This window comes from Pseudonaja textilis, chromosome 11, assembly GCF_049901715.1.
Source record: "Pseudonaja textilis isolate UNSWEBS1 chromosome 11, rPseTex1.2, whole genome shotgun sequence".
Classification (NCBI taxonomy): domain Eukaryota; kingdom Metazoa; phylum Chordata; class Lepidosauria; order Squamata; family Elapidae; genus Pseudonaja; species Pseudonaja textilis.
In genome coordinates, this window is record NC_142000.1 from 10,039,341 (window position 1) to 10,064,473 (window position 25,133).

Sequence of the window (25,133 nt, forward strand, 5' to 3'; positions counted from 1 at the left end):
TGGGCAGGGGGTTGGGCTTTGTGAATTGATGAGCCAACAGAAGCTCTTTTAAATTGCTGGGTGGACCCTTATGCAAAATACTTTGTGTCAACTGTAGCAACATTATGCCAGGCAAAAAGAAGAGGTAGACCTGAAAGAAGGAAGGTTCTGCCTTCCTTCTTGTGCAGATTGCTTACAAATAGCAGCAATCTGTACAGAGATGAAATGTTGGCATGAGTCTTAGGTAATTCAGCCAACAGCTTCCATAATAATTCAAAAGAGAGATAACCAGGGCATGAACCAACTGCTTAGCCATCTTGGTAGTGAGGAACTGATGGATCCTTTGAATATTTATGAAATGGAAATGAGCACTTTTCATTTTTTTTTTTAAATGGAATGTTTTAAAAGAAACCTGTAGCTAAAGCCTTGAACAAAAGGGAGAAAGAAAAGTGAAGGAACGGAGATGATATATTCAAGATTGGGCTACAATAATGTCTGTCCTCTGTTTGCTTTCATGTTCTATTTAAGACTCATCCAATCAGAAATTCTGCTTGGACATTGAATGTCAAATCATTCAGAGCAGTGACAAAAGAATAAATCCAAAAACCATCAATATGGATGCAATAATTGAACTTGAAAGATAAAATCAAAGAGGGTCCCAAACAGTGAACCTGAGGAATCCCCAGGGATAATGGAAAAGATCAAAAGATCAAACTATTTCATGAAATCAGAAATGCCTAATGCAATAACAAAGCACCCCCTATGTCTTATGATCCCTGAGCTATCTATATATAAGCAATTTGACATTGTCTGAACGTCCTGTACGGAGGGATGGATGGATGAAATTTCCAAATATTCATGAAACTGTGGTTTGATTGTTAAGTATACCAGTTAAATTGCAAGCTTTCTGAAGACAAAACAAAGCAGGATTTCCTTCTGTTCACTGTTCAGTTCAACTTAAGCCCCATCAGATAGATTTTTGAATGATTAAAGAACACATATTTAGAAAGATCACTAAATCTTTCTAATGAGCACTAAATAGGCAACCCTTCCATTAAAATGATGAACTCCGATTTACATCTGGAGCAAAAAGTCATATTTTCAATCAATTTTATTTAGTAACATAAATAATTTTAAGTTATAATCCCCATAGCTCTTTAAACAGAAGCAAAACTGGAGATTTGTGAAATTTTGCACATTGATTTTCAACAATCTCTTTGTGAGATCAAATTGTATTAAAAAGTTTTTTTTTCCTAAAAAACAAAGCCAGTTTATAGGTTGGCGGGAAGAAAAAGCTTTCTTCCTTTGATTTCAGACCAATATATACTGTATATATCACGTACAACGGTTTTGGTAATTATATGATAGTACCGTTCTTTTTAATGAGGATATTGTCAAACATCTAAGCAACATATGAAGGAACATTTTTATCAAATGGAGGAAGGGGATGGAAAGAATCGCTTACTAATTAATAGCTTTTGAAATTGCTTCAGTGATGCCACAGTTTATTGAGTAGTGGTGGCTGCATGCGAAAACTGAGTTTGGAGGGAGTAGATGGCGAGCCACATTTCTTCAGTTGATGGTTCAGAAATATGGATTTGAATGTAACTCTACCTCCTTGCGGATATTCATTTCCACCGGAATGCTGTTTTGTATTGATGCAAATTAAAGCTTTACAACCAAATCTGAACCTTCCCAGCCTTTCAGCTTTTTCCTGCTGAGACGTGAATCACAATATTGATACTGTAAATCACTGTATCTCAGCATTGCCAACCAGAGAGGGCATGCTACTAGGTGACTGAGATAAACAGCTACGGCTCGGGAAGGTACAAAACATTTTATCTGGGGTTTTAAAGCCTGCTGTGTATTAAGAAAATGATTTACTTTTGCTGAAGACAAAATACCCTTCTGGGCTCTATGTGTGGGGGTTGTGTTCATATGCATACACAAATATTCTTTTCTTTAAAAAGAAGAATGCAGAATGGAGAAAGACTAGATCCAAGAACCATTTGTCACCAAAATTTTGAAAAAAAAAACAAGCACAAGTTTGGAACAGTGGTGAGATTCAAAAAAATTTACTACTGGTTCTGTCGGTGTGACTTGGTGGGTGTGATGTGTTTTGGTGGGCGTGGCAGGAAAAGGATACTTCAAAATCCCATTCCTTCCCCACCTCATTAACCTGCTTTCCAGCTCTGTTCTCCTATACAGGGCAACTAAAGAAGAGCCAGCCGATCAGCTGGGATTCATTGGGAGGCAGAGAATAGATGTGGGGGGGGGCAGTCAGAGGGAGTATTTGCCGGTTCTCCGAACTACTCCAAATTTCCACTACTGGTTCTCCATAACTAACCAGAACCTGCTGAATACCAACTCTGCTTTGGAAGTATGGAAAATATCCCTCTTTGAATTCCAGAAAGAAGTGTTGGAAGTATATTATTTTTAAAAACATGGAGAATATAATATTTCAAAAAATTAAACTAACTGACACGAACCTATGGCTTTAATGCGTGGATTAAGACTTGGTTCTTTTTCTTAGATGACACCCTTCTCCAATTGTTCACATATCACTATACTATGCAATTCATCACAGCTCCCCTCAGTTTCAAATTACATTTTAAAAGGACTACATATGCTTGAGATTATAATGATTTTAAATAAAACTATGCCAACATAACTATAACTAAGAACATTTTAGTAGGGTCCTTGGTGCTCTCTCGGCCTGCTTGATTTCTTGCAGAGGTTTCATTAACCAAACTAAGGTAACATGATCAGTGCTACACCTCATTTCAACCCTCGGCTGCAAATATTTTCCTTTATTGGTACATTTCAGAATCGACAAGCGCCAGGGAAATCAGGAGATACAGCTAGTTCAAATTAGTATAAAGTTTTATTGTAAACTTAAGCTCTCTACAAGAATCTAAATTGCTAAAGGTCAAGGGAAATTAGTGGTAGTTAAGAACAGAAAGGAATTTGAGATGAGCTGGACTTAGATCTCTTGTGGGCACGTAGAGACTCATAACTGATGATACATTTGATTCCTCCCTTGGTCATCTCCTGCAACTACAAGTATTTAGCAAACTTTGAGGTTCTAATATGCCCATACTTTGGTTACCCAGGTTCTTATGAAGCAACAGGGCTGCATGGAGATTTGAATCTTCTCTCCAAAAGATATTTCAGAGCATACAAAAGGATGAAAATATACCAACTGTATTTGTCCTCAGGACCATATGATTTGGACAATGAATTTCAAGTACTGAACTTCCATAGCTTGCTTCATAAAAGCAAGCTGGAAATGACTAGATTAGTTCGTCAACTTTAATGCCAGCACAGTAGACAACTAACTCCTGAGATTTCTTTATTTTCATCATAGGATTTGAGTAAAGCGTTTAGGGAAAACTGTCAAACAGAAAAAAAAAAAGCCACATGAAAATAGACACATTGATGAATGAATTGAAGAAACTAGAATTAAGACAAAAACAGAAGCCACTTTGGATTTAGACTAAAAGCTGGAAACTTTTAGTAAATAACTGGACTTAATGGATGGAATTGGACCAATGTGTTGTGAAGATGAAGTTTGCAAATTAAAAAAAAAATATCTTGAAAAAGGTAGTAAACTAGATAAGATGCTGGTTTAGTAACTGCAAAAATGAGTACATCATCATCATCATCATCATCATCGTCATCGTTATCGTTGTTCTTGTTCTTGTTTTTGTTCTTGTTGTCATTCACACAGTCAGCCAGATGATTAGATTCCTTTTTTAAATCCATCTTTCAAGTCTTTATGAGGATGATGATGATGATGCACAAAACAATGTGAAATAAACAGCTGCCTTCATTTATAATCTATCAATATCACTGAATAGTCATCAGGGTTCTTTTTTCAATCCAAACAGTCCACTTCAGCTTGTGTCCAGTTAATATTTCTAGTACTGTTTTGTCTCATAGGTATGGTCCAGGTATTGACAACTTTGATGTTGTTTCTGACATTCATTTTTATCTTTAGCAAATTTCTCATTCTTGATGTATTCCAAGATGTATTCTTTGCTAATCAGATTTTTGACTTGTCCATGCTTGATATTATCCAACTATGAAATGTTCAGATAATTGTAAGTTTTGTCCTGATGGCGCCTGATAGTTTGGTTATACGGCATTTCAATTCCATGACTGTGATTTTACACCAATTTATTGCTACTGTAGCAAATTTCTCGAGGCCAAATTCTGTTGCTGTATCTGTGCTAAACATTCTCACAGTGTTTGTCAATCATTGGATTTCAATTTTAGATTTTCCAAAAAGCTTCAGATTATGCAAATGTGGGATGTTATTAGCATTGTTGCTGTTGGATACCCAACATCTGTTTTCTTCAGAATCAAAGGAAAAGCAATTACAAATAATAAGGGTGGTAATGAATCACCAGGCAGATGCCTCACCTAATGTTGATAAGGACTAATAAAGGCCTTATTTTTTATTTTCAACCATCAATTATTTCTTCCACTGCTTCTAGTTTAATGTTTTTATTGACACCAGTTGTTTCCAAATTTCTGATGATCCAACTATGTGGCAATGAACAAATACGTTGGTACAATTGCCTCTGGTTTCACTGAAATAGCTGGTTTTAGTTCAGTTGGATGATTTGTGCCTCACAGCATTCAATTTTCCCAGTTATTTCTGTTATTCATTGTTTTATGATTTCCAAAGCTTCTTCAACTTTTCTGATGCTGAGCCAATATTTAGTTTTAATTAGACTTGTGTTGAGCGCACAGTCTATATATATTTTCCCCAGTCTATATATATTATTTAAATTACTCGCATCTGACCTTAATTTCTTTACCTTTGTCTCCAGTCTAATTTTCCACTTTGGGACTGAAGATAATTTTGTTTTTAGTTTTTGAATTTCAATTCCCATTTTTGTTGTATTGTAGGCAAGCTGATAAGTCTGTTCAATAGATGATAATCCTTGCAAGCATCTTATTAACATCCATTATAAATGCTGGGTTGTTTTTGGACACTACTTTCAGTGCAGGAAGTCTTTCTTTTGGTAGTTCTGCACCTAACACATTTTTCTTTTTTAATTTTATTGTCTGGAGGTGAGTTTATAGTTTGCTTCATTGCTGGCCTTTGCTGATTCTGTTGTTATTACTTCTATCTTTTATGTAATTCTTATCAGCATTTTTATAATTATTGTTCCTTCAACTCTTCTACTATTGTTTAGGAACTTCCATTTTCACATTTTTTTCCTGAATCTCTTCCAATTGTGCATCCCTGAATAATTTATTTCTGGTAATGAACTTCCTTTGATCTGCTAATAATTACTCAGTGATAATTAATTCTGGATAGATTTAGATCATCATCATTCTTATTTTTATTGAGGATGGCAACAGATGTGTTTCAAGAATGGAGAAGGTAATAAATCAATTTGTTAAATATTATTTTAAATTCTATAATAAGCATCTAGCCATAGTTCAATTTATAAAATTAAATGAACAATAAAAAGTTCTCAGTAAATCAATTATTGAATCTGAAACATATGTCTTTCAACCATCTATGAGAACTATTTCTAATTTATTTCAACATATTTTGCTAAGAAAGGGAGAAAAAGGGGGAAAATCACATGTCTAGATGTCTTACAATAGGCAGATTTACATAACTACATATTATGATATGCTTCAAATAAAATCTCTTTAGAAAGAAAGTTGCATACAGATATTGATTTTTGTACAATCTGTTTCCCCTTCCCATTCACTCTTCTGATCACAGTTCTTTAGCTCACTCATCCAGTTGTGCTAACTACCTCTCCTCACGTCCCTGGATAGTACTGTACTTTGAAGGTCATGTAGAGTCATTGATGATGATTTGACAACATTAATGAGGGCTACAGAACCCAGGAAAATATTATTTGTATCCAAAGAAAACAATACCATATCTGAAAGCAATTTCCTTTTATTTATCCTGAAATATATGGAATGCTAAAGTCTGCACTAAAAGTAAACAACCATAAAATTCTGCTCTACTTAACAATATAGGAGTCTATAATAGGACTGTGTATGCTTCAAAAAACATTTGGAACATGTGTTTTGGATCTTGCACAAGCACAATCTCTCTCATCCCTAAGGAGATCCTGACTTTTCTTAGGGTTTCATGTGAGCCTGAGGTGGGAAAGGATCTCACTGCTTTAAGGAATCTATTAATTAAAATGAATTTGTAGCAGATGACCAGGCAGAATCTGAAGGAGGGGGAGGGGTCAAGCATATCAGTTTAGAGTCACTCTGCATCCACAAGAAACCTAAATTCAACCTCATTTGAATTCTAGTAGGAATTTTACCAACAATTTACCTGGACTGTTCATAGTTCAGATTCTTGTTTACAGATAGTTTGAAATAAACTTGTATTCATTTTGGAACCAACCCTGGCTCCCAATATTATTATTATTTTTTGCCTGACAGAACTGAAATTAAAACATTGACTTGCTCAGAAACCACAGATCAGCAAACAGACATAAAAATAACCTAAAGAAATGCAGGCTGTAAGCATCATAAACATTAGAAAGGCTGAATCAGTATGCATATCAGACAGAATCCAGATGAGAAAAGGGAGACACACATGTCACTTTTGTATATTTAATTAAAACACATGAAATGCCATCATACATGGCGGATTTTATGGGGCAGGAAATGCTCACAAGGCTTAAATAGGGTTATTGGCACAGAAAGATATATACTTTCAATAACCAGTCAGGAATGTCTGCCTCCAATTTTTTCCTCTTGTGACTTAATAACTTGAAATTTCTTATCTGATAAACCACCAGCCCTGTATAATCCTATTGCACAGATGGCGGCTTCAAAGAATTTGTTGTAGGCCTGCACTCATGAGGCAAAGTAACATTTCCAAAGCAATTAAAAATGAAGAAGTGCCTAAAGGTGATGGATTTAAGAACTTTTCCTCACGACATTTTCTGATCAGCCTGAATGTTTATGTAGATTTTTTTTTTTAAAGGAAAAGAAAAAGCACCTTGAAGACTGGCAAATTCAATCTGTAGCATATATTTTCTTAAGCCAGAAAATGATCTTGGAACAGATGCGCTTGATAGCCATTATATATAATTTTTTGGCTAAGGAGGAAGAGGAAGTGAGAGAAATGGAGAAAGTGGATCTTCAATACTGTGCCCGTGGACATTAAACTACACACACACACACACACACACACACACACATTCTTTTAATTATATTTAACATTTAAGCTAGCATGCTGCAAAGCAAAACACCAACATCCAGTATCATTTTTATATCAAAGCATACCGTTGGGTGTATTTGTTTTGTTAGACTTATTATTTCTTGCAATCAGAAGTTTCTTTGCAGTTCACAGTATGACCAAAAGAACAATACAATAAAAGACCTACCAGATATCATTTAAATTATTTCTAATAAAAAAGTCAACCTCTCTCATGGAAAAACAAACAAATGGATTACTAACAATAGTACAGTTGAAAAATAAAGATTGTAGCACTATACACTTCTATTTTATTTGTAAACATGCCCACTGGCTGGTTGGTGGAGGGTGAGCAGGAGAATAAAAATACTAACAATGGGTATCCGAGGAGGCTACAAAATATGGAACATCTTAATTCTGGCAGACATCTTTTATGGCAGTTTTTTTATTGTTTGTTCTTAAGTTTTACAGCACGCTCAGAGGTCCAAAAGAAGCTGGGTGTAGGAAAAGCTGTGGCAGAACCTGGGATTGGAGTTAAAAGACAGACCAGCCTAGAATCTCTACGTAGACACAAATAGACGAAGCCCAGCCACCCTTGAATCCCACTGACCTTTATCTAACTCAAGGAGAGGTGCTAATTCTCAGTTGAGAAGATCCCTGAATAAACACAAGTAGCAATACATCAGTACATCAATTAAATTGGATTTTTACATGTAGACCTTGTCTTTCATGCTTGGCTCAGGGATCCTAATTATTATTTTTGTATATTATTCATCTTTCCTTTTATTCCAGGACAAATTTTTGAAGACCATATCATTTGAAGCTTGCAAAATATTGGGCTCTTATATAAATTCTTCCATTCCCTCACCCTCTTGCCCCCCCACAAAAAAAGTCAGACATAACAGAGAGGATACTGTGAGAAATAGAGACTCTTCAAGAATATTTATTTATTCATTCATTGGCTATTAGTTGACTTCACTCGTTCAGTTGGCTCAATTTAAAGGAACCCACTGGTTTGATGTTAAGGAAATCACCCTCCCCACCACAAACATATTTTTTTTTTTTCAGGAATTACTTCATCTTCTGTTTCTCCCTTCCTTATTTGTTCTTCCATGGCATTCAGAATAACCATGATCAAAGACTGTATAATGGTTGTCCATCAGATGAAATAGAATAATTCTAATCAATATAAATCCAGAATTGAATCCAGAAAAAAAAATGAAAATGCTGAACACTTCATTTTTGTTAAATCCCCCCTAAAAAAAAAAAACCACCAATCAGTTTTAAGATCACTTTAAAAAAAATACCAAGAAATGTAAAATCATCTCTCTCTGGACCTGGAAAGATATTAGACACCAATGAAGCATGGGTATAATAAGGCCACTCAACAGAATTCTGTAATGCAACACTTATTGCAAAATTAAAGACATCAGAATAGTTTAGATCTAGTCACATGGGAAGAGGAACACTGGATGATCCATTAACTTAAGTTTATTAGAAAATGTATGAACACAACACTGAGAGATTTTTACAGTAGCTGCATTGAAGCTTAACTGTCTGCTACAGTTAAACAAAGTGGTGTAGTATGCAGAAATAATTGAAGAACTGGTATTTCTAGGTCAGACAAAGAAAAAAAAATCCTCTTATTTGAAAATCTTGAAAACTGTGGACTGAGTAGACTTTTCTTAGGAGGAAAAATGATCTGACTAAATTTAATTCCTAAGTTCTCCACAGGGGATAAAAAGTCAGACACAACTGGATATTAGAGATGGTATGAACTATTCAGCCCTTTGAGGTAACACAATGGTTAGAGTGCAGTACTGCAGTCTACTTCTGTTGACTGCCGGCTGCCTGCAATTTGGCAGTTCAAATCTCATCAGGCTCAAGGTTGACTCAGCCTTCCATCCTTCTTAGGTGGGTAAAACGAGGACCCAGATTGTTAGAAGCAATAGGCTGACTCTGTACACTGCTTAGAGAGGGCTGTAAAGCAGTATGGAGTGGTATATAAAGTCTAAGTGCTGTTGCTATTACCTTCCTTCCTCCCTTCCTCCCACCCACCCATCCATCCATCACATGCAGTGATTAGAATGTAATGTTGCAGGCTAACTCTGCCCACTGCCAGAAGTTCAACCCTGACCAGTTCAACTCAGCCATCCATCCTTCCAAAGTGGATCAAATGACGAACCAAATTGTTGGGGGCAATAGGTTGACTCTGTAAAGCACTTAGAGAGGGCTGTAAAAGCACTGTAAAGTGGTATACAACTCTAAGTGCTATGACTATTGTTCAGCAGGAAGAATTGTTTTAAAGCAGGAGTACCTTATAGAGCTTGAAGATCCGTCTGGATCGTGGGCCGTCACCTGACCAATCACGGAGTTAATAGCAGCATTTTCGTGCACTTCCAGCAGATAAGTTGGAGATGAAAAGACAGGGGGTTCGTCAGCATCTTCCACTACAATTTTTAATGTTGCCGTATCTTTGAAGGGTCCCATGCTGATGAAACGTGGATCAATATAGACATTACTTGCTTCTATCTTCAGAGTATAAGAATTTTTGGTCTCAAAATCCAAGGGCTGTTAATGATGACAAACACAAAAGCTTTTTCTAGATAGACACAACAGCAAGAACAAGACAATATAGTGCTGATACATCTGCTTCTCCTCCATTTCTTGACATTAATGCAATCCCTTTTCCCTTTCTTTTCTCATGACTGCAAATTTCATGAGTGTTTATTAATGTCTCATTTATTTGGTAAGCCTTAGTGAAACCCCACCAAATTCGAGATTTGCTGTCTCCATTTATTTTTATTTTTTTTAAATAACAAGACATATAAAGATTTCTCACTTGGATTTTTTTTTCTTTTTTTCCCTTTTTTCTTTTTCTTTTGCTACACAATTTTTTTTTTCTGCTAATGACCTACATTGCATATTAATAACTCCACTAATTGTCATTCTATTCACTGTAGTTAAGGAGCAAAGAGAGAGAAATTAGCAAATTTCATGTGGCAGAAGAATTCTATTGTTTGCAGAAATGTGTGCGTGTGTAGGGGGGGAAACCAGACTGAAGGTATTGTTCTTTGATTGAGATCAAACAAGTCAGAACAATTGAGATCTAGTTATATGGGAAGGGGAACACTGTGGTACCCATTTTACTGAAGTTTATAAGAATAGTTGTGTATCATAACCATCAAGAGATCTTTACAATATCACTCTTGAAGCTTAACTTTCTGGTACAGTTAAACAAAGCAGCATTGGAGGTATGGAAAGGTTTTCAAGGTGTGCAACATATGTTTAGCTGTGCTTGGGATTTAACACAATATTAGCAAAAATTGAAGCATTTATGTCTGACAGGCCAACTACATTCAGATGCAAATCATAATAATTCCAATTCAAAAATGGCAAGAACATAATAGTATATATAATGGGAAAGACCTCTGCCTATAATCCCTATGAGTCAAAACAACAACAAACCTCTGAGAAAAAAAAGAAAGAAAACAAATTTGTCTTCATGGCATAAGTGACTTTAAAAAATACATTTAAAGTCCCCATTTAAACATGGCACATGTTCTTTTCTCCTGGCTTAAAGAGACCCCACTATTGGTTTTATGAGACCTTAGAGTTGGTCATTGACAGCACAACTTGCAAGGAAATTCTGTGGCTGTTAAATTGAAGCTCATAGAATTAAGAAGGTGAATATAATTTTTAATCATTGAGAAACTGGTGGAGCACAGTTTTAGAGATTTAAGCAACGTGATCTTTGCTTTCATGGAGGTTTAAGTTTTCATCTCATTACAATCACAGGTTTTAGAGAGGTACCTTGAACAGAAAAAGTTGTTAAGTGCATAAGTGCACTGAAGATCTGAATAATTATGATTATATTAGTAAGCTAGCTAGTTAGTAACTGCTCGTGACCCATAACCTGCCTTTTCACATTTTCTCCCAAAACACTAGACTACAGGTCTCTACTCTTTATTATTATTCTTGGTCACAAAATCAGCCAGATGTTTAGATTGGGTTTAGCATTCTCATCTATCTATCAACTTCCTAAGGATCTGGAGTAGGCAGATGTTGTTGGGTGAGGCTAAAGTTATTGTTGCAGGATATAAGCTGCTCTAAATAAAGTTGCCTTTTCCAATTGACGGATGTTGATTTTGTCAATGTCAATGGGTTTTATTATTATTTTGTGCACAAGGATTCCAAGGGGCAGTATTACGAGACAAGAGAGTCAGCCCTCATACAATGGCTGTACATAGAAGCTGATGTGCAATTAAGTCAATTGTACATGCTATATGCAAAATGATCTTTGTATCAGGAGTGCCAAAAGAAAAAGAAAACAAAAACCTTCAACTATACAGCTTCTCTGTAGAGCGAGAGTGATTGGATATTCATATTCGCAATTTGCCAATCATTTCAATAGGCCTTGGAGAGAAGCACTTCTGATTGGTTTTGCTCATAAATATTTGAAACATGCAGATAAGAAATAATAATAAGAGTTACATGACTTTTTTTTTTTAAAAAAAGAGGCATCACAAATTTTATGACCACCCAAGATTAATATCTACTGCAACTTCAAGAACACTGACATGTAGGGATTCACAGCCCAACCCTTTGATGCCTCACAATGATTAACATTTCAAATGTACAAATTTGTCAAGCTTTAGAAAGATATATAAATTTGCATCACAATGTCCCACAGAATGGAACAAAAAGGAGGAAAGAAACCTAGAGAAGCTTAAATCTGCAATGCAAATACAAAGAGCACAAATAAAAATTCCAGAACTCTTTCATAGAGTCTCGGAAAGCTTAAGTATATATTCATATTTTCATATCTTTTTTAAAAATCAGCAGAGTTTTTGAATCTAGTTCTAATGTAACTTTGCCATTTTTAGTAAACACAGCAAGCACTTGCTTCACTGCCAACTCAGAAATTACTATGCCTTTGTACCGATGAATAGGTTGCTGGAAATCAGCATATACACAATTTGCCAATCACACAACGGTATCATTTGAACTGCTGCAAATTCAGCAGCAATAAATCATACGAGTCCAAAGCGTTTGTCAGCTTAGTGCTCCAAATGCACAAAGTTGTTATTATATGCAGTATATTTGAAATTAAAAACAATAACAGATATGCATCCACTATGGTGTGTGTTACGTGAAAACTATGTGCTTGATTGCAACCAAGGTCTACTAAAGAGTGCTGAACACAGTGGAAACTTAACATCTCTAGAATAATCACTTTTCCTGAATCTATATAAGAAGCAAGTAGTAGCTTCTGGTATAAAGGAGAGAAAGCAACATTTCATGGCTGTGGAAAATATCTTTATTTTGAGCTGAATGACATTGTTCAAATGGAGTTTCAAAACATTAAATATATCTTAGGTTTATCTTATGGCCTCTATGTGTTTCCCACTTCAAAATGAAAGTTCAGCAGTGATATTGGTAGGAGCCACTATTTGGTAACCTACTGCTCCTCTGCATGGAAGAGGAGAAATCACAGTGATTATTTTGCACTCATGACAGATAAACAGGTAACAGATAACAGATAGAGTTGGAAGGGACCTTATAGGTCAACTAGTCCAACCCCCCGCACAAGCAGGAGACCCTACACCATTTCTGACAAATGGCAGTCCAATCTCTTCTTGAAGGTCTCAAGTGATGGCACTCTCACAACTTCCAAGGCAAGCTGTTTCATTGGTTGATAGTTCTCACTGACAGAAAGTTTCTCCTTATTTCCAGTTTAAATCTCTTCTTGTTCAGTTTCCATCCATTATTCCTTATCTGGCCTTCGGGTGCTTTAGAAAATAGCTTGAATCCTTCCTCTCTGTGGCAGCCCCTCAGAAATCGGAAGACTACCATCATGTCTCCCCTGGTCCTCTTCACTAGATTAGCCAAGCCCAGTTCCTGTAACCATTTTTCCTATGTTTTAGTCTCCAGTCCCCTCATCATCCTGGTTGCTCTTCTCTTTTTCTAGAGTCTCAACATCCTTTTTTATAATGTGGTGAACAAAACTGGATGCTGTACTCTAGATGTGGTATTACTAAGGCTTTATAGAGTGGTATTAATACCTCACTTGATCTTGATTGTATCTCTCTGTTAATGTAACTTAGGATTGCATTAGCTTTTTTGGCTGCTGCTGCACACTGCTGGCTCCTATTTAGCTGGTTGTCCACTAAAACTCCAAGATCCCTCTCACAGTTACTGCCATTGAGCCTGTTTCACCTGGTCTGTATGTGTACTTTTGTTTTTTCTTGCCTAAGTGTAGGACTTTACTTTTCTCTACACTGAATTTCATTTTGTCTGATACGGCCCACTGTTCTAGTCTATCAAGATCCATTTGGATCTTGAGCCTATCTTCTTGGGTATTAGCTATTCCTGCCAGCTTAGTATCATCTGCAAATTTGGTAAGTTCCCCTTCTCTCATTGAAGTAGTTAATGAAGATATTGAAGAGTACTGGGCCTAAGACGGAATCTTGTGGCACTTATTTCTCTCTATGTAGACTTAGACCCATTAAGGACTACTCATTGAGTATGGTTTGTCAGCCAGTTGCGAGTCCATCTAGTGGTGGTGCTATCTATTCCACTTTTTTCTAGCTTACTAAGAAGTAGGTTGTGGTCTACTTAAATATGTCAGAAGCACCAAGACAGTTTAGCCAATGACATCACCGTTGCCCTGGGGACACCCAGTTGATGTCACCTTGTCCCTGGCAAGAGCTTGAGTGGCAGCTCTTGGGTCTCCAAAATAGGCTTGCTAAACTCCTGCACAGCATTCCAACCACTTGCATCACTGTCCTCCTAATTATGATAATGATGATTTTCCATCTATTAAAATACTTTGCACCAATTTTTTGGGGGAAGACAGATGCCAAAAATGTCAATTAAACACAATGACGATGGAACACAATCTGTATTAGGAAAGAGTATATTGTTGTTCAGAGGAGGGTTTTTTTAGGGAATTTAATAGATTATTGTAAAATGGCACTCCCTTAATTTGTGTGAGATCTGGACTAGCAGTGAAACTAGTTGGATGGACATTGAGAAAAGGAGTAGGATATAGCATACTGGAATTTACAACCATTGGATTTGGTGATGGCTTCAACAATATTACTAACTTCTTGGAACTAAACATGACACATTCATGTAGTTCTATTGGCAACAATGTGGAAATGGTTTTTCATTATTTTCTTCTGGGATGTGTTTTTTACTTCTCAACTCAATTTACAGTTCTTGGATTTCTTGGTGATCTTCCAAGAAATCTATTAAACAGGTCATAACCTGCTGCTTAGTCTTTTTGATATCAACCATGGTACCTAGGAAATCAAATATATTGAGCTGCTCCATATCTTCTCTGGTCCCCATCCAAAATTGTGCGCCTCTGCTTTAAGAGCTGCTTTGTGTATTGCCAGGGTTCACAAACCCATATTTCTTCCAGTTCCCATGCCATTTACCTTTCTTAATCTAATAATGCCTTCCTGAGATTGAGAGTCAGAGGTGATCTCAAAGATATCCATTCCATCTCCTTCAATAATGTCATAGGATGACTTCGCATTCTCACCAATGTCCAGGTCATTTGCTTTAACCCTTCCTATTGCTTCGCCGACAGCAATGTCTTCCAATACTGAGAAATGATACAAACCTGAGAGAAAGAGAGAGGAAGAGAGATGAAAAGAACAGCCATAGCCTAGCAACCTGAAGAACAGTAAAACTTATTGCATCACCTATTTTCTTCTTGTTCTCTATTTCTTAAATGTGGCAGTTTAGAATGTAGTCATATTTTTACAGCTTTCTTGGGCTATATGTCACATCATATACAGTACACTCTGCAAGAGGATGACAAATAACTAGGTCTAAGAATGATTCATTGTTCTAGCCCACTTATAACTGATACTGCTAATGCAAAACATTCAGCTATTTTCAGCAACAAAATGAAAAGGAAAAAGAAAACATACAACTTTCCAAATGTTTTGAAAACTGTCTACTTATTTATAGATCAGCTGCTAAGGATATAAAAGAAATCTAGCACATATTTCTTTTCATTTTAAATTGTATGGTGCACCAAAGTAAATTCCATTATGGCATGGATGACAGCAACATGGGAATTTGATGCTTTTAACATGTTCAGTTATAACAAAAAAGTAAGAAACGTCAAACAGGTTTCAAAGAATGGTGTAAAACCAAGGTATAATTGGAAAAAGTACTTTTAAAATGAAGTTAAGCCAAATCCTCATTTAAATATACCATATTTAGTGGGGCATTTCTAAAAGAATTCTCTGTTTTATGCTTTTGATTTCAGAAATATATTTGGGTGACTCAAGGTTTGGGGTATTAAAATGTCTAATGAAATATGGGGATGTGGGGTTGGCTATGTAGAAGCTCAGAGCATTTTTAAGTGATTCATGGAAATGCAATAATAGTCAAAACATGTTATATTAAATCTCTAGGTTGACCAGATCTGATGGGAATAGAAGTGGGTGCCTTTAGTCTTCACCCAGGGCCAAATTCTCCATATATGATGGTCTGGATCTTTTAAAATCTTGATGCTAAACTCTGCAAGTGTTCCAATTCTAATGTTCCAGACAAGTGATTTTTCCCATAGGACCATAGAAGGAGATGAAACTCCAATCTTCCTAAGAAACTTAATTAATAACCTTTTTTTATATAACTGGGCAGAAAAACAACGTATCAGTTTCACCCCTCCATGGTATCACAGCAAAAAAAAAAAAAAAAAAACAGTGGAGAATTTATATATTGGCATACTAATTGCTGCAAATTAATTAATGTTTAATTATGGAGCTGAGTAAAGAGAACAAGTATTGCCAAGTAGATGAATAAGATCTGGAAAGTTGTACCTATTTGGAGATGTTTGGCAAAATATCAAAGGAAGAGTATAAATGTAAAATAGAACAATGAACTCTTGCATTAGCTGAAATTTGTTCCTTCCAACTGACTACTTTAATTAGAATGTACCCTTTGTTTACCCTCTTTATTTATTTTATTTGGTCATTCATTCATTTAGTTTGTATCTACCACATTGAACCAAGCATTTTGAACCAACGGCAATACAACAAAACATCCATACTAAATGTAATAAAATCAATAATAATAAAGCCATCAGTCATTCATAGATGCCATCTCAATTACCATAAGCCCTCTAAAAAGCTTCCAATTTTTAGCAATTTTCAGAAACATAACCACCAATAAAAAATATGATTTATGAAATAACATTCCATGCTGTTTATCATATCAGTGAAAAATATCCATAATTGTTTCAAATTGTCTGAGATAATTCAAACATTAAAAAGGGAGATTAAGAATCCTAAACTTTTAAAGAACATTAAATTGAGAATTGCAGAAGTTTCCTCCAAGACCTTTTCATTAAACTAGGACTAGTAGAACATGCTAATGGTTTCACCCATTCCTAATTCAAAACACAGGAAAATATTTCCTACCTGCTTAAACTGGTTTCCAACAGAGTATTTTACATCACCTATCAGTTTCTCATTACTTAGAGAAAGAATGGAATTGTTCATTCTAATGACATCTCTGACTTTTAGTAATGATCTGGAAGCTGGCAAAGCATGGGTAATCTCTGTCTCCTGAACATGTCTACAGATGGCCTAATTATGCATGCTTCTTAGTAATTCACTTGCTTCAGCTCTGGGTAAGAGGTGAAATTACCCATTTCAGGGACTACCTATCTCTGAAACCAATCAAATAGCATTCACGCATACCCGATGAGTCAGACAGTCTTAAATAGAAATACCAGGACTTCATCTTCTCATTTTTTGGTTCCTTTCATAGGAAGAATTTACTAGTGTCATAATATAATTGCCATAACTATTTGCACAGATTATCTCAGTATGTCTCAGAATGGTTATGAAATATATGTACCCAAGAAGCCCTGTTTTGGGGACACACATTTAGTTTAAAAATATTAATAAATCTGTGGGTGAAACAGCATTATGCTAACAACAACAACAAAAGAGTCTTTATTAATAAATTGTTTCATTCTGTTGACAGAATCCAACCACCCAAAAGAGATATATTGAAAGATTTTGAAATCTATTGAATAGAACAGTGGTAGACAACCTGATGCCTTCCAAATGTTTTGAATATTTTACCATTGTACTGTAGCTGATGGTGAGTGGAAGTCAAAACATCTGGAGGGCACCAGAATATCTAACTTTAGGAGATAGCAACTCCATTTTAGGGTTAAGTTTAGGGAGTTTGCTATTTATCTCTAAAGGAAAATAGATTCTATTCAGATTAGAAAACAATGCTATCTGGGATCTGCAGACTTGGAGATAATTTAAAAAACAACAACAACACCCTACTCTGGATCCAGAAAACATTCTTTCTAATGGGTTGGAAGCTAATTGTTGATAATGGCATTTCTCTCCTGAATTGGTTGGTGGACCAACTTCTTGCTGGGCAAATAGGACATATGAATCAGCCTTTAGTCAAAGCTGGACATGTAAGGTTATTTGATTGAAGGCATTGTTAGAAAATAGAGGATGGTGATACACTAGTGTTTGTTGAAGGTATATCCAGATGCCCAGAAAAAAATAAGAAAAGGTAATCTAAGCTAAAATGAAATTAAATGAAATGTATTCTGGGTGATAACAAGGAACATCCTTAGAGGATGAGTGTCAGTTTCCCTTTTGGTGCATGAATGCTTTATGACTTCTCACATCTACCATGACCAGCATGTTGGACATGTCTAAGCCACTTAGTGGCAGCTATTTTATGAAAGTAACCATGGCATATTTTCATCATTACAAACAGTCTCCTTGGCCCAACAGATTTGTCAACCTGAGCTATAGAGGATCACTCACCACACTTTAACATACGCTAATCTTCTCCCAAGTACATTACTCTAGGTAGATGACACTAAACTTCCAGAATTCACTTCTCCCACATGACCTCTGCTAAGAATTCTGGGAAATGACTGCATACCTGCCTAACTACTAGAATGGAAAAGGTGATACCACACAAACATACTTAATACAATTTAAAAATTATTTCTTGTAGCCAAAAGTCATTGAAATTAAACTTCCAATGGTCCTTTAAAACCTAGGTATTTTCCAAGGATTAGATGGGGAAATAGAGTTGCAGTGAAAAGGCTGTGTATTTTTAAAGGTGCTACTTTTATTTCTTATGAATGTGCATTAATTTCTTTTCTCGTTGGTATAAATTTGCCACAGAAACTCAAGACCACCTTATAAAGGTGATGAATAAATTTAATAAATATATTTTATGTCTTGCTCTATTATACCATTATTGGCATAAAATTCAGATGTGTAACTATCCATTTAATGTTGCAAGCTTTGGTTTGGGAAGCTCAAAGACGTTAGTAGAGATTAAACTGTGATTCAATCTAATATTTTGTCCGATTCTCGGAAGGAAATGAGGAAAAAAGGCTGCATGCAACTTTTCTTTCTGCCAATAGCAGCAAAAACAAATATAATATACTCTGTTTCATACATCTCCTTGAAAATCACCATTTGTGATAATTCAAGAGCCTTCGTGTAAAAATAAATATATAGATGAAAATAAAACCATACACTGGAAATGTTCATTTGTAGCCTTAAGATAGAATTGATTTCTTTGTTCCCTACATTCAGATTCTATGCCCATTATATCTTATGCTTATTGCCTAAAATAATGCATTATGGGCTACAAAAACAAAATGGCAGTTAATTATGTACTGTATTCTTTCTTAGTGTTTCCAAGGTTGAAACATAGATAGGGATCTCACTGGCAACCACTAAAATAATTCATAATATACAAGCAAGAAATGGAATTATAATAAAAGGCTATCGCAGGAAATTTTTCAGATGGGTTCTATTGTTTAATTAGGCATTTCCTTAATATATTCAAAAATACATGCCACAACTCATACTCATTTTTTCACTTTTTTAAAAAATCTATAGTTTAAGGATATAATAAGTTGGATCACAGATTCCATTTAAAATGCCAGTACTGGACACAGTTTCTACTCTTAATCAAGATGGTGCCATGGTCTGATATATATTGTGGATACAATCTGAATAGAAAATGAGTCCAAAATTATCTTCACTGAGGTGATTTCAAGAAGCAAACTTATAGAAGGCTGGAGGCTAAAATATATGAAGAATATTTACAGGAATTAGGTCTGTCTAGTCTAATGAAAAGAAGGACTAGGGATGACATGATAGCAATGCTCCAATATTTGAGGGGCTTCCACAAAGAAGAGGGGGTTAACCTATATTCCAAAGCATCAAAAGGCAACACGTGAAAGAATGGATGGAATATAATCAAGGAGAGAAGCAACCTAGAACTGAGGAGAAATGTTCTGACAGTGAAAACAATTATCCAGTGGAACTGCCTGCCTTCAGAAGTTGTGGGTGCTCTATCACTGTAGCAGAGGTGGCATTTAGCAGGTTCTAACCATGTGATGACCCAGGGTGGGATAAAAAAGCAACAAAGTCACAAAAACAGGTGAAGTCCCTTTAATTCCTTCAACTTGGCTTCAAAGCTCCAATTATCATTGACTGGAGAGAAAATTCCCCCACAAACAGTTGCAAAAAGGGAGAACTTCCATTCAAACTCAAAATACATATAAATTATAAATAGAAAAAACAACAATACAAACCACACTGAACAATTAATGAGACAATGTCTTCAAGCCATCCACAGGTATAGAAATACATACACTGTGAAGTATGCCAGAATTCAGATAAGAACTGACAAACTAGAAATATTTTCACGCTTCGCATACAGCACTGGCCCATGCGTAGTTTGTCCTTTTAAACAGTCTCACCGCTGCAGCCCATGAAGGGGATCAAGGCCCTTTCCTCCCCCATAGACCACACCATTCACGTTTCTCCCTTGTCTGCTACTCCCTGCGTGCCCTTAGGATGAAGAGGGGATGGGCCTGGGTCCTCCTCTGACTGCTCAGCCGGCCTCTGCCCTTCCCCAGTTTCCTCCACAACCTCTGGAGCCACACTCCCACTCCCTGTCAGCTGTTCATCCTCTCCCTCGGAGTCAAATTCTAACAGGGGCATGACAGACCAGTTCTGGAGAACCAGTAGTGGAAATTTTGAGTAGTTCAGAAAACCGGCAAACATCACCTCTGACTGGAGATTTTACAGTATCCTCCCCCTGCCATGCCCACCAAGCCATGTCCACATAACCGGTAGTAACCTGTTGCCAGCCAATCAAGACCAAAAAAAGCTACAAAACAGACAGAAGATATTAGAAACACCAATCAAGCAGAACACAGAAAACTCCAAGACCAATAAACACAGAGTCTAGACTAAGACTCCCAACTAATCAGGATGAAGAAAAAAACAATTCTGGCACAGCAGTAGGCTAGCCCCAAATTTAAAACTGAAATGGCTGTGAAAGTCTGACTCACAGATGAACACAATACACGAGCCTGATGATGGCAGGTGAGATTCTGCTGAAACGTTGCTACAACTTTAAAAGCGCAACTATAATGATGTGGGAAAATACCTGAACAAAGCTGAATACCATACATATAAATACTCACGAAAACACACACACACACACACACACACACACACACACACACACACACAGTTTTGCCCCGCAAAATCTGCTGCTCTTGTGAAAACAAGGGCTTCTGTAACTATTGAGTTTTATTTTATTGTACATTATCTATATCTATATCTATCTATCTATCTATCTATCTATCTATCTATCTATCTATCTATCTATCTATCTATCTATCTATCTATCTATCTATCTATCATCTATCTAAAAGCCAAGTACCACTCACTCATCACTAAATCTCAAGAACCGTAAAGCCTACAAGCTTGAAATTTGGCACGTATGCTCCTCTTGGCTTCTTGGTGCTCATTAAGAAAGGATTTTTTGAAATGACCATCAGATCATTAGTATTTCTTATACAGTAATTAACACACTCTGATGCTAAGGAGTTCTACTCCCCCTGCCATCTGAAAAGAGTTCCGTTCCAACTGCCAGTTGCCTCACATTCCGTTACCTTAGTTCAAACTGGCAGACATTCCACTCCTTCATTCAGGAGCAGCCTGGGGCTCCTTACAGTACTAAATGTCGGTACTTCACCTAAATGTCTATGCCTTCCATCTATGGAACTGCTTCTGGACTCAAGGCAGTGGGAGCAATATTTCCTTATGTGTTTCAATCACCGACCACCACTGAGCCAACTGATTGTGAACCAAATTTCTCCTGCATAGCTTGATCACAAAGTTTCATCATGAAGCATGATGAAAACTATCCAGCTAGTTTGATATAAGTGCCCCTAAAATTATTTTCAAGAGAACGCTGTAGTTGTGAAAGTTCACTGTTCATATTTCAAAGGCTCAGGAGGGCTGTATTTATGTGAAATAGCCATAAATACACATGTATATTTTGCTCAGAAACAATAAAGATACATAACTCTCTCAATACTGTCTGAGTTCATTAAAATTTATTGTGAATGTGCCAAGTGTTACATCTTATGAATATTGATTGCCTTCCTGTTCAGTGTGGTTCTACTGTAGCTATGAACATTCTGCTTTTATGCTTGTTTATTTTTATTTTCCCAGAAAATACATGTAACAATGTCTGTGTACCTATATATCTATTATATTTTTCCTCCAGGACTTCAAGGCAATATAAGTAGATATCACTAAGTACTAATTAGGCTACCTGTCAATTTCTGTTTCAAATGTATTCAATACATTCCATGACTGAGTAAGGATTCCAATCTGAATCTCGCCCTAGACCAAGACAATAATTACTATATTACTCTTATTTTCATGAAAATCATAAAAAGTTCTTCTGGCAAATATATAGAGTTGCTGCTGCTATTAATCTTTCCTGATAGCTAATATAGCTAGATTCAATTTCCTGTAAAATCAAACACAAAACTAGAGCTGTTTCATACTGCCCAAAGATTTGAAGCCAATGTGCGCGGAGTTAATTTTTATTCCCTAAAATATCCAATTAGATTAAAACAATGAGCAGCAAACGGATTACAGCCATAGCAGTTAACTGATGGCACCAAAACATTTCCTGTGGGAAACAGATTGTAATTTATCACAATCTGAGTGTGACTTTTAATGTGGTTCAGTCTTTTTTTTAAAAGGTTTGAGGGGCAATATAATATGATAGATTAAATGCTCACTATCAACCAGTATTATGTACAGGAATGGCCTATCCAGCGTAACTATGGAATGAGGAGTATTTTATAATTACTCTAGCTTTAGCTAACACATAACCCATCATTTATGTGCAGTGGTTTATAATGAAATCTTTATTTTTTTCACTTTTAAGAGAAGAAATGAATATTAACTGCCTGTTCAAGTAGATGAATTCCTAGGTTTGTAGATTGGCTCTAATTCCTATTATTGATTCTTTTTTTCTCTTGTTCATCTAGAAATGATTCAACATCTGAGAGATATTAAAATAATATTGTGATTCAACAACCAACTTTCTGATTTTAGCTATGTGATTGTTTTTATAAGCTAACCAGAGTTCTTTTAGATAAGGAGTCAGACAAACCTTTTAAATAAACAAATATTGCAATATAAAACAGCAACCAATTTATAATTGTAACACAATGAGCAGCTACTATACAGGAAAAAATGCTGAGGGAATGACTAAGATTTAGGAGGTGGCCAATTGTGTTTCCATAAATCACTTTACTTATTTACTGAACTGGTCAATATTTTGGTTACACATAATACGCTGACTATAAACTAACCAAATAAAACTGCAAGTCTACTAAGATACAGATGAAAATTAAGGTTAGCACTAACTAGTTTAACATGTGTGACCATACTTGCTCCATCATTCACTAACCTGATTAAGTTGTGTTGGGCAAACAGAAAATCTGTCTTTTTTTTTTTCAATTGTTCTGCTTCCCTTTCATAGACTGGTTATAATAAATGAAAGAGAAAAACAGCTAACAGTGATGGATGCTTATAAGAAAGTTATATCAGAATACACCTATGTCTAAATAAAACCAACCCTTATTATAACTCTCAAAAAGCACCATATAATAGATCAGCAAAGCATAGCACCAAATATGGATTTTGAATTTAAGATCAGCAATTAACTAGAGCTAGTATTGTTTTTCCAGTTTTATCTCCAATTATGCATTGGTCGATTTCTTGCTTTTAACAACAACACTATGTATCTTTTTAGACATGTCACTCATTGACTCTAGCGTAACACTAATCTAACAGGGCTTTGAAAGCATTGGAGATAGCAGAAGGCTAAGAAATAGATAAAGAAAAAGAGAAATGCAGAGAAAGGGGAAAAGGATGGTATGGATATCAATATTACAAACAGATTTGTATTTTTTTTTCCTTATGGATTTCTAGGGCTCACATTTTTGAACTTCTCATTAATTCAAGCCATGACCCTAAAGCTGTGTGACATTACTCAGTCCCAATGCTGTTATATATGAACCTTACATATCAATATTTATTCTCTGTATGTCAGACACCAAAAGTGCCTGTTAGAAGTAGGCATCTCAATAGGATGACTTGTTGGGATAGGGTGACCTGACTTCAAATCAATACTCATCCACCCTTCTCCTTTACACAGGTCAAATTTAAATTTAAATAGCTGCAGGGATCAGTAAACCCATGGCCATCCAGAGATTGTTGGCAACATGATATAAAACAAGTCCCTGTGTTTATAATAAGCATTTTAAGGAGAGACTAAGTACAAGAAGGTCAAAAGACAAACTGTTTGAAGAACAATGAGATTGGATGTGTGATGAGTGCCAAGCAGAGAATTCTTACTTCCTCCAAGCAGGAAAACAAGAGCATTTAGAGCTTCTAACATGGAAGAAAAAGTTTCTATTAGGCTTTTTACAGGCGTAACTTTCTTCTGCTTAGCAACTGGACAAATCTTTCACCCAGTTTATTTGCCCGTAGACTGGGAGGAGAAATGAAAGAAAGGCAATGAGAAGACAAAAGAATCTAACATCTCTGGGTTGCTGATACACTGAATGATGCAACCATTTTATTTCTCTTTTCTGTTGCCCCAGATAGTCATATTCCAAATAGTCATATTAACCTGCTCGGTTGCGAGTTCTAATTGCTTGGCCCAGAACATGCCTAAATCTCACAATAAAAGTGTATTAAACCATGATGTGATCAGTGCGTTTGTTAGTTTTTGTTCTGGAGCTTGTGTGTTCAGTAACTTGACACTTCTTTGGGCTGAGTGGGAATGATTAGTCTGAGATTACACAGCTAACCTCCATGCTCAAAGGGTATATGGGGCTCTATTAGCCCTTCGAGGTAGTCTGGAAAGATGCTCAACCAGGACTAGCGGCACTGTGTTTATTGTAAGGTTACATTTAACAGAATCTTGTGAAACTGAAGGTCCCCTCCTCTCTTTTTAGTCTCTGGAAAACTAGGGACAGTCCCTTCTGAAATGCTCCCTGTGTTTTTCCTCCTACCTGCAGTCTGAAGTATCTGTTATCAGACCATTGAAATATGGTGGCTCAGTGGTTAAAATGCAGTACTACAGGCAAATTCTGCTGACTGCCAGCAATTTGGCTGTTTGAGTCTCATCGGCTCAAAGGTTGTCTAAGCCTTTCATCCTTCTGAGGTCAGTAAAATGAGGACCCAGATTGTTGGGATTGATATGCTTCCTCTGTAAACTGCTTAAAAAGGGCTGTAAAGGCCTATGAAGTAGCACATAAGTCTAAGTGTTATTGCTATTGTCCTGGCTGTGGATCTTCTTCCTGTTCCCCGAAGGCCATTCCCACACACCATCACCGTTTTTCATCCCTAGTCTAACACCTACAGCACTCCACCATTCAACTGTTCTATTTTATGCAATTAGCAAACTTCATAAATCATACACTGTGGTTATGTACAGTATGATGTAAATACAATGGCTGGGTTTCAACTTAAAGAAGACACCCCTCTTTACAAACCACAGTGATTAGATTTACACAGTGTGCCAA

At 36.2% G+C, this 25,133-nt stretch overlaps 1 protein-coding gene across 3 annotated transcripts in view; it reads right to left on the reverse strand.

Moving 5' to 3' along the window:
* CDH8 (cadherin 8) overlaps positions 1–25,133 on the reverse strand; it is a 197,943-nt gene that overhangs the window by 54,014 nt on the left and 118,796 nt on the right. For all 3 annotated transcript variants that reach the window (XM_087940576.1, XM_087940575.1, XM_026714112.2), the window contains 2 exons: positions 14,626–14,813; positions 9,498–9,751 (listed from right to left, as the gene is read on the reverse strand). In XM_087940576.1, the coding sequence (XP_087796702.1) occupies positions 9,498–9,751; positions 14,626–14,813 (442 nt within the window). The remainder of the gene's footprint in view (positions 1–9,497; positions 9,752–14,625; positions 14,814–25,133) is intronic.